This window comes from Solanum verrucosum, unplaced genomic scaffold, assembly GCF_900185275.1.
Source record: "Solanum verrucosum unplaced genomic scaffold, falcon-dt-bn FXZP01000474.1, whole genome shotgun sequence".
In the NCBI taxonomy this organism is placed as follows: Eukaryota; Viridiplantae; Streptophyta; class Magnoliopsida; order Solanales; family Solanaceae; genus Solanum; species Solanum verrucosum.
Genome location: NW_026020516.1, coordinates 16,521 through 27,953, shown reverse-complemented (window position 1 = coordinate 27,953; position 11,433 = coordinate 16,521). Strand labels below are relative to the sequence as shown.

Genomic DNA, 11,433 nt, shown 5'->3' with positions numbered 1-11,433 from the left:
TCACCTCTCTTCCTAGAAGCTCCCACCCTTTTTTTATTCCCTTGATAACTCAAACTCACAACCTTCTGATTGAAAATGAGGGATACTTACCATTCAAACAACTCTCTGCTAGATTATAATATAAATAAAGATGTGCAAGAAGAATATAATATAAATAAAATACTATGTCTACAAGTGACTTACCACCATCTATTTTACCCCTATGGAAAAAGAAAAAAAAAAACAAATTTCATCCCTTACAAGCTTCCAAACAAAGAGAACTAATGGAAAGTGAGATTCGCAGGTAGCTAAGTATTATTCTCCTTCTTGTCCCTTTTTATGATATTTTGTCCATCATAAAAAAATAACATATAGTATATATATATATATATATGTATATATATTATTACTAGAAAATTTTCTTCTACTGGTCAATGGATATCTCTATCTCCATTATTTCAAGAAAACATGTTTTTTCTTCCCAAAAATATCACTAAAACATATCTCTCTTCTTATTTCTATGGCTTACATTAAAGAGATCAAGGTAATTTTCAGCGATATCTCTTTCTTCTCGAGGATATCAACATGACTATGATCAATCCTTGTGAAAACATTTCTAGAGAGAATTTAATTCAAAGGAGTACTAGTGTTTATGGTTTTGGTTTAGGTGATTACGAGAGTAATTTTAATCTTATGACCCGATTAGATGCAGAAGATGATGAGGAATATTATGTGCAACGAGATAATTCATATGTTTTAGGGTCGGATCTAGCAGTAATGGCTGAAGATGAGTCAAGAACCGGAAGTATTAATGAAACTGGTTCGAGTTCCAAAGATAACAACAATGATAATACTAACAACAAAAACCACAAGGAAGAGGAAGACGAAGAGGAAAAAGAGTGGCTTCAGTTAAGTATTGGTGGGCATATACATATGCCCACCAGTAATAAGCCAGAAGAGAATTCTAGAAGATCAACAGGTGGAAGCGGATTAGTGGAACTTGATCTATTACCAACTGTTAGTTCCCAACAAGGGAAACCAACAGTACATATAAATGAATTTCGAGCACCACCACCACCACTACCACCTCGAAGATATCAACAACAGTTTCTGACTACTAATACTACTACTTCTACTACATCATCGTCTTTGTTTTTACAACAATACCCAGGGATGGGTGTAGGAAGTAGTTCTACAACAATGTTTCCACAACAACAAGAGATTATTAATTGGGGTTTTAGACCTATGACCGCGCCAATCCAACAGAATATGAATCTGTCTCTAGTGTCATCCGGTTCACATTTTGGTCCTGGACCATTCCCAATACTGGGAGGGGTTCCAGGACCAAGTTCTATAGATTTTCGGGTTGTTCATCCACCTCGAAGACCACATTCTGGGTTATGGTTTTCGCTACAACCATCCTCAAACCAGTAAGTAAATACAAAATCAAAAAAAAAATCGTTGCTAATTTGTTGTTAAATTGCTAGTTTTGATAATTTATCTCTAATTCATACTACTACATAAGATTAGCAACGAATTTAATTACTGTTTAGCTACATAATTTGTGTTTTTTCTTTTTCCTATAGCTTATTTAGTTTCTTTCCAAATTATCTTCAAAATATGATTGACTAAATTTGTGTGCTTTTGCCTTATGATGCAGAGCAAAAGAACCCTTTTTGCCACAAATATCCAAGAGCTACCTTAGGATCAAGTAAGTCAAAATCTACTTGTTTTTTTTTTTGTTTCATTATAATTTAAACTTCATATTTCTTTTAATTTTGGTTAACATTTTAATTTATTTCTTTTTTTTTTTTGGTTATTTTCATAATTGTTAAAGAGATGGGAGGATGACAATACGACTAGTCTTGAAGTATTTGGTCAATAAGCTACAATTGGAAAATGAATCAGAGGTATGTAACCCACCATTGCATTTCTATCCTTGCTAGTTGATTTCTCAGATGGTCACTCGTTATTATTTTTGAAAGTCATAAGCTTCTTCTTGATTCTTATTTTTTTCATCAAAGAATGTGATTTAGCTTTCTGATATAATAACTATAGTTGAATTAACCATCAGAGAAATTAACCGACTCAAATTTTATTAATGGTTTTTGAAAAAATGTTTCATGTTTGCTTGAAAAACCGTTAACTATAGGACTTCAAGAAGAACTAATAAGACCAATATAATGTTTGAACCATTAAATCCATAACATGTTAATTTACAATGGTTGGTGTGGGGAAAAAACATGAAAGAAACAGCAGAACTAATTAATTATTAATGATTTTATTTAGGGTAATATTCATTATGGATTGAGGGAACTTCATAATTAGGTGGGAGGTACATTTTCTAGGTAGCCATCCATCTTCATTAATTCTTTCTCTTTTTGTATTATTAGCTTAAGATCTTTGTTTAAACTACTTATAATTAAGGAAGTGCATAGTAGAAAAAATATATGTAGGGGTTATTAATTAGCACATTGTTATTATTCTATTATTGAATGATTTTAGAGTATGGACAAAGTAAGAAACACAAGAAAAAGAAAACTACATGCTACCTTATTAGCCCCAAAATCACTCAAATATTCTTTCTTAATAGGAATAAATCTTTGCACTTTTGATGACTTTCACGGTTCGTTTCTTTTCATTTACTTCCAAGAAAGTAACATTTCCAATCTTTGTGGAATGATTCATATATATATATGCGAATTTAGAGCGAGTGTTGTAGGTTCAACTGTATTTGTGTCTGAAATATACGTAATAGGATTTAGTAATAAAAGTGCTTTCTTTCTAAAAGCTTAAGCTTTTGTATGAAATGATTCACATACTTTAAGATTGTATTAAAGTAGATAAAAGGTTCTGAGTTCAAATCTCACCGTTATCCCATAAGCAGAAAAACATGTATATGCCATGTGTTTGGTTCATGAATAAAGGAAAATCAGACCTACATATGAGAGGGTGTATTGAGATATAATATACTGTAGTTAAATAACTAACGAGATGATGTCATACTTCAATACAAAATTGAACTTATTTCTATTCGAATTTGTGTATATAGATGAAAAACATTTATAAAATATACATATAATAAGATTATACTTACTGAAAGCGTAGTTGCTTGCTTTCCTATATAGATTCTGGGTCATAAGTATATAGAAAAGTCACTTTCTAAATTAGATAATTTTATAAATTTAATAACCTACCTAACATATTTAAGACGATCAAATTCAGAAATCATTTTGATATATTATGCATATCTTTAGTTTAAAATTACAATATCTTTTAAAAAAAGAATTACTTTATTAAACTTCGTATACAGTTAAACTAAATCACATTTTGGAATATAGATGCCTAGCACATCTATTTAGATGAAACCTTTTTTCCCTCATTATACCAAACAAGTCCATCGCTTAAAGCTTCCAAAGGTTTCTAAAACTCGTATAGTGATGGGAATTCTCTTCCTTTTCTTCCCCCTTTATTAGTGAAGAAAATAATAAAGTTCTAATTTTTTTCAAAAGCTATTACTGAGGAATTTATTTTTTTGGTTCAAGTATTATATTATATAAATAAATGCATTTCTTGAGCGGAGAAACTATCGGTAACAACCTCTCTAAGATAGGGGAATTAGGTCTGTGTACACAATACTCTGTTGATATCCCATTTTATGAGACTACACTAAATATGTTATGTTGTTATGTTGTTGTTGTCGTCGTCGTATTGCACATATGCACTCTTCCTCATTTAGACTTACATATTTTCTTCTATTATTTACCTGATAATGATCAGAAATGGTTTTAAAATTAAAAATCTTAAATTAGGTTTCCAAATTATAACATCCATCACTTTAATTCCATCTTTTTTCTATTTCATTCATCTTGCTTCTAATATTTATGTGCGTGAAAGAATAGAATGGAAAATGGCTTATTTGTATTTTTTGTACACTAATATGAATTAATTGTTTCAATTTTTGTTACATATATGGTGTTGTAGGATATGCATATGAATTTATTAGTTAGTTAGCCAATTGAGCAATTAAAAGGAGAACTTATATTAACTTATTATTTCAATATCCCAACAACTTCTCCTCATTAACCCTTAATTAAACCCAACCACAAAAGATTAATTAATAATCTAAATTGGAAATCAATAAATAATTACATACAAGAATGTCAAGTGATTTGCATGCATGTAGACAAAAGAAACAGTCAATCATATAGTTGTTTCCTCTTAAACTTTTTTATTTTATTTTGATGTTAGGATCCTTTAAGATTCATTCCATATTAATGATTGATAATAATATCTGTTAAGAACCAGCTATAAATTTACATCAAATGTTATTAAATAATTAGCTAAAAAATTCTCTTTTCCAAGTTGCTTCTATAGAATAAAATAATTTTTCTTCACCTACCTAAAATAATAACTTGTATTAGGGTTTTTATCATAAACACATACAAAAAGATACGACTTTGAATGGATTAATGTTTAAGTTGTTAGGATGTATGACATATAACATTATTATATTTCTTAAACATTCCATACATACTATTTATTAGGACTCATTATATGTATTTACGATAGGTCAACCCTTGTACCCCGACTAATTCGAAGCCACATGGTTTTTTTTATTGTTCTTTCAATGCACTACATAATCTCTTTTTGTGTTCGGTGTACAGTATTCATATTGGAGTCGAATTAATCCATATTCCTTCCGCATAGGATCCATTTGGAGGAAATTAAAACAATAAGATTATTTCATATCTAGGGGTCAAAACTTAAATCTCTTGTTACGATAGAGACAATCTTATCTGCTGCACCACATTCTTTGATGGTGCAGTACATAATAGCATATCCTTAAACGAAGTACTAATACAAATACAGTTTAAGTTATATACACTGCTGCGAGATCATTCAAATGATATAATCTTGAAAATACAATAGGTTATACTAGCTAAAAATGGCTTGATGGTATAAAATTTAGTATATAACTTAAAGTCTTAAACTCATATAAATATACATTTCTTTAGCGCAAAAAATGCACCTACATGTACCAACAATCTCTATCTAAAACGACAAACTCAACGAAAATAATTTTTTTAATTGACCTAACATTATTATTAATTAGTTAATAAAAATGGAGCTATTTCTAATTCTACGTGTTACTTGTTGCATATATATATATATATATATATATATATATATATTATAAGCATTGAAAATTTGTAATTGTGGCATGCTTTCGTAGAATGTATAGGTTGTACTTGTTTAATAATGTTGCTTCTTAATATTCACGAATGGGTACATTATGTATCATTGCCGTCTTAATGTTATTATTATTTGGCCTTTATTTGTATGTCCTACCCAAGTTGACTTGAGTTTTTGGTTATCATGTCTTGTGTTTACTCAAACTTTCAAAAAAAAAAAAAAACAACCCTCTAACACGTCATGGCAACTAAGTGACAAATGATTAAAGTTTTAATGGTAGGGAATATGATATCAATGATAGTTCATACCATAATTGTATATATATTTTCTCTTTCTTTCCTTAATTTGCATTACCTAATCATATGTATTGCTTACATCTAAGTTTCTTGGAGGTTTAAGGGGTTGTTTGGTACATTCTTATACATCCAATCAAACGATCTCTAAATATTGTTGTTTACTTAGTTATATTCTGAACAGACCTTTTGATCATGTGCTTACTTTGATTCCTTTTTTATGAGTTAAACGGATGGAAATTCTGTTAGATTAAGGGTGGTGGTGTGACTCGAACCAATAGGACATTTGCCTGCTCTGATTTCATATTATTATGTATGATCATCTAATCTAAAAGCTTAAGTTATTAGAGAAAATAGACTCTTATTTACTTAATCATATTCTCAATGGAATCATATGAACATATATCATGAAACAAGCACATAAACCCTTTCTTTTTAAACACGGAAGAATCGTAGGATTTTAGATTTTCCAATAGAAAGATAGATTTCCAAAAAGCTTACTATCTTTTCCTTTTTTTACGGTCTAATTTGCGCTTAATAATGATATTTGTTGAGGCAAATGTAGAACAGTGCTTTTTTTTTTTTGATGATTTTTTTTTTAATCCCTCCCTAGGAGGTCTCACCCCTTTTGCTTTTTTGGTGACTCAAACTCACAACCTTCGGGTTGGAAGTGAAGGGTGCTTACCATTCGAGCAACTCCCTCTCGTCGTAGAATAGTGCATTGAGTTTTAACAAGGGAAAAAGAAGTGATCGTAAATTCTCTCATAATTTGTACACATAAATTAGTTATTTGGGATTGATTCTAAATAGCTAACAAAAAATCATATTTGGTGTGTATATAGAATTTTATCTGTAACCCAAAAGAAATAATGGAACCAAACAGGGTATAAGATATGTATGATTTAATACATGAATAAAGCACATTCTAACTAACTATCAAATGACTCTTAAATACTTAAAAGTTTGTTCTTTTTAACATTTTAAGTTTTTAGATCAGATAATCAGATGTTTTTAACATGATATCAGATCAGACATAAATCTTAAATTTAAATCTTTGCTATCAACAGTTCAACACACACCACCCCAAAAAGCAAAATATATATTTACGTGTTTAGTCCATAAAAAAAATTAGGTCCGCACGTAAGAAACACGTCATGGTAAGCCCTAGCACACTAAATTTTTGCATGGCCTTAATTTGCCCTTATCAATTATCATCATGACTCTATATATGACAATAAATTTCGTCATGCTTTCGTTCATTTCAACTCAACTACCCCATGGAGGATTGTAGGACCTAATACCCTCTTATTTTCTCATAGAAAATTAATTTATTTAAAGTTTAAACCCTTTCTTTTCTTCCTCTTTCCTCTAAGTGGTGCACTTTGACAGAATCAAAAATAAACTTTTTGTCCATTTAAAAAGTAACCCTAAAGAAAATAAAAAACCTAATTTAGAATTTAAAATTTATATATTAATTTTAAATAATAATAACTGAATTTATAACTAAATATTTATAAAAAATTTAATATATGTATAAATATAACTAAAAGCTACCATGTTATCGATAAACTGTATCTGAAGAGCTAGACCCGTCTCGAGAAAATAGTAAAAAATAAAAGAAAGAACACGTCGGAGGAAAGCAATGCATGAGCTATTAGTTTATAGCAAAATCATTACGAATGGTTCAAAAGAGACAAATTAGAAGAGAATAGTTAAATATTAATAATAATAAATAATTGTATTAATATAGCCGACAAATTAAGAAAAGTAATAAGGGTATAATTTAATAATTATTTAATTCCGTTTAATCAGGATGGATAAAATGATCTTTAAAATAATGAATTTAAAGTCTCATAATTATTCATGAAGGAATATTGACCTTCATTTCACAATTTTTTTTTTGTCATTTTTCCTTTTTTTAAAAAATAAATAAATCTAAGTTTATTCTCTTTTGAAGAGTTGATAGAGAAAAAGCAACGTGAATGAGACGTGCATGAATATAGGATCATAGGTTATAGGACAATAAAGTGATATGTACAAGTCATGTAGAGTTTATTTTGTTTACTTTTTTTTTGTTTTCCCTTTTGTAGATACAAATTAAGTACTCCACCTTCCAATTTTTGTGGTGGAATTTGATTGACCATTAAGTTTTAAAAAAGAAAAAAAGATTTTAATTTGTGATTAAAAATAAGTTATAGATATATATATATATATGTATTTGTAAATTATTTTACTAAGAAAAAAATAATATTTTAAAACTAAATTGTTACTTCCTTCTTTTTATTTATTGTCCGTCCAAAAAATGACATTATTTTAGTATTGATAATTTAATTTTTGATATTCAAATTATCTTTAGTGAAATTATTTATAGTTATACAATAACATCTACTAGTATCTTATTTCAAATCACAAATTTTAAAAAAATTCTTTTATTTCTTAAATTTTATGTCAAGTCAAGCACATTCACATAAATTGAGATGAAGAAGGTACTAAATATGAAATGATATCAGTTTTTTATCTTTTGGATAAATTAGAAATAAAAGTGTTGTAACATAAATTTACACGGAGGGGGGGGGGGGGGGGATATTTTAAGGGATAGTTACCAATATATACCGTTCAACCATCTAATTTATTAACTATGAACGTTGTACACTCGATTGTATGGTACGTATATGTTGTGTTTATGTATATATATGTATATTATAGGTATATGTAGGTATAGTATATGTTTATTAGTATAAAAGTATACACTATTTATATTCCATATACATATTTTCTTTTTGTTTTTTTTTTCTCCCTCAAATATTAATCTGTCAATTCTAAGGATAAAAATAATTTTCTATCAATTACTAAGATATTGGAAATCTTTACCTCATAATCAGGGAGTACACATATTTATTTATTTGAAGAAGTCTAGGGTATAATCATTCTAGATTAGAAGCAAAGTCTAAGTGGACCTCTAATATGATTAAAGTTTGTAGTAGTTTTCAACCATGGGATAGGTGGGTTGCCCGACCCATTTGGTCTGTTCTTACTTACTTTTTTTTTTTTTTTTGCATGTTGATTTCACACGTGTATACATTAATAATATACAAAATAATAATTATTAGTGTAATTTAATGTATTATAACATGTTAGTTATCTTATTTAGATATCAAACTATCAATTAATTCCATTAATAATGAGTTGTTAAAGTGGATTCAAAATGTTTGCAAACTCTTATATTTACCTTTTTTAGCCAAGCATTTAGCAAGTTGCTTTCATAAGTTATGTCCATCATGTCAAGTTGATTGTCATGTTATTCATGACTAAAAAATAATTAAGCATTCATACTATGTAACATTGATCCTTTCAATGAGAAAAATGAGGGTATGGAGTGATTCCTTCTAAGTTGATCTTACGCGATGAAAATTAAAATTAATTGAGACATTCCAACGAATATTAACTGGTGAGAGTGAGTAACCAAAACAAATCGTTTCATTTCGAATGGGTGCAACATCGGTGTGAGCATGGGCTGAACTAAGGTATTAGAAGGGGGTTAAGGGTGAAACTAAGATATATATATCATAGAGTCTCTATATCATATCATATGTGAACTTTCTTGGCTTCTTATATGTTTACATCTTAAGATTTTGAATTCTCTAAGTGAAAATATTAGTACGAGCATGAGTGGAACTAAGGTATCAAAGGGGGTTAAGGGTGGAACTAAGATATGTATATATATCATAGAGTCTCTATATCATATTATATGTGAACTTCCTTGTCTTCTTGTGTGTTTACATTTTTATATTTTAAAATCTCTTAGTGAAAATATCAGTACGAGCATGAGTGGAACTAAGGTATCAAAAGGGGGTTAAGGGTGGAACTAAGATATGTACATATATCATAGAGTCTCTATATCATATCATATGTGAACTTCCTTGGCTTTTTGTGTGTTTTCCATCTTTATATTTTGAATTCTCTTAGTGAAAATTTTGACTCCACAATGATACATAATTTTTTTTCACTAATATAATGGTGATGTTTGGTGCATGTAATGAACAATTTGACTCTTATGCAACTCCAGATAGAGATAACATGTAGAGGCCAACAACTCCAACCATTCTTGACATTGCAACATGTTAGAGATCATATATGGACTACTACTACTAATGCTGCTGACAATATCCTCACTTTGCTTCCTTCAGAAACTTCTAATCATGTCATGGTTCTACATTATGCTAGAACAAGTGCTCCTCAAAATTAACATGCCACAAATACCTCGACTTTTTTATAACAAGTCCGAGTCAGAGTCAAATAGTAATGACTCAAAACATTTCATCTTACACTATTTTCGGAAATCCAAGGATTTTATCTATGGATATGTAAATTACAGGATTTTCAATCCTAGCAAAAAAGGAAGGGAAATATGAAAGTCAAACAAGGACTTCTATTACAAAACGAACTCGAGAAAGCTGATGACGAGAATTTCTAATCGTCAAAAAAAGAGTACTTAATTATTTCATTTTTTTATCATGGTATTATTGTTAAACTATTGTTACTCAATCCACTTTTTTTTCCCCTTCCTTACTCACCTTATATTGATTGCTTTTGGCTAGTGCTTGTTAATTACCTATGTCATCAACAAAGAGTAGTTTTTTTTTTCTTTCTTTTGGAATTGTATTTTAATGCCATCAACATTAACATAGTTTTAATATAAGTTGTTACCCCAAAACTATGTGCATCATAAAGTTTGGCTGATAAGCTTAATCACCAGATTGTATTACTTACCTAAAACATAAGGGTGTGGAGTCAAACCCCCCCCCCCCCCCCCCCCCACACACACACACCAATCAATAGCAAAATATATGTAACCTATGATGATAATTGTCTTGTCAAAACATCAACTAAGTTTATTAGTTTAACTAAATAAGGAAGAATTTGCAATATGATAAAATTGGGTGGGCGAGTATTCTATCTCCAAGGAAAAAACGCTCAAACTTCCTATAAAAAAAGTCTCTTTGGAAATATAAGAAGTGAGACATGCACAACTATCTGATTCTAAAAATCCCACTATTGTGGCAAAAAAGGTCTCAACTTACATAAATAAGCTTTCATTAAATAAAGAAAATGTAACATCCAATAAATTAAATCCACTATAGCTTTAGAGAAACAAATCAAGTGGCAGATGCTCTAGCATAGGAAGGTGCAGAAAATGGATCAATTCAACTTAGAATGAAAAGTAGAACTTCCAATGAGGACGGGCCTAAAAAAACAATGGGGCTAAATGTTGCAAAATAAGGAAATTTCTTAGTTTGTTATAGTTTCAAGACTTGCATTTTATTTTGCTTCTTTGTTGTTTCAGAATTTTGATAGTAACAAAACTAATATTTTTAGATTTTTCATTGTTTCATGTTTTAATTTTGATGGATTTGTTGTCAAAAGCTTCTATAGCTGTCATGATCCAGTCCGTCGTGATTGGCACCCACACTAACACTCCGATGGAAGAACCATTACTACAACCCAAACCAAGCAAATAATCTAAAAACTAAGGCATTTAAATCAAACACTAAGGAAATAAAAATAGAGTTCCATAAACTCCAACAAAAGTCTAACAATAATAACTAACAATGCGGAAGAATAACCTAGAACCTGAAAGTCAATGTACCAAAATATTCTAAAGATGAACCAAGTCTAAACAAGAAGGGATACAACCCCATACTAATGAACTAACTAAAACAAATGTCTAAGTTCGGAAATGGTGGACATAGACGAAAGAGAATTACATGGCAGCCCGAAATAATTGGTTCACCCTTGAATTCGAACGACGATCACTGGTCTTCTAAGCGAGGTCTGTCAATAGCCGCTTGAAGATGCCATGTACTCAACAAAATTAAGAGCAAGTGCAGAATCAGTACATAACCATAGTGTATTGGTAGGATCACGCGACTATCCCACTAAGTGCAACATAAACAAGTCAAGACAA

General features: G+C 29.8%; 1 protein-coding gene across 1 annotated transcript; it reads left to right on the top strand.

Annotated features, from left to right (window-relative positions):
• The first annotated feature begins 545 nt into the window (after window positions 1-545).
• Window positions 546-9,878, top strand: LOC125809805 (uncharacterized). Its single transcript, XM_049489387.1, has 4 exons — window positions 546-1,409; window positions 1,640-1,690; window positions 1,817-1,889; window positions 9,535-9,878. Exons 1-4 carry the CDS (start codon window positions 565-567, stop codon window positions 9,712-9,714), a joined length of 1,149 nt encoding a protein of 382 aa, XP_049345344.1. The 5' UTR covers window positions 546-564; the 3' UTR covers window positions 9,715-9,878.
• The last annotated feature ends 1,555 nt before the right edge of the window (window positions 9,879-11,433 follow it).

Excerpts from the sequence above, each read along its gene's own strand:
- LOC125809805 (XM_049489387.1), top strand. The coding sequence starts at position 565 with ATGACTATGATCAATCCTTGTGAAAACATTTCTAGAGAGAATTTAATT. Across the intron at positions 1,410-1,639 it reads CTACAACCATCCTCAAACCA|AGCAAAAGAACCCTTTTTGC; the intron begins GTAAGTAAATAC and ends CTTATGATGCAG. Across the intron at positions 1,890-9,534 it reads AATTGGAAAATGAATCAGAG|ATAGAGATAACATGTAGAGG; the intron begins GTATGTAACCCA and ends ATGCAACTCCAG.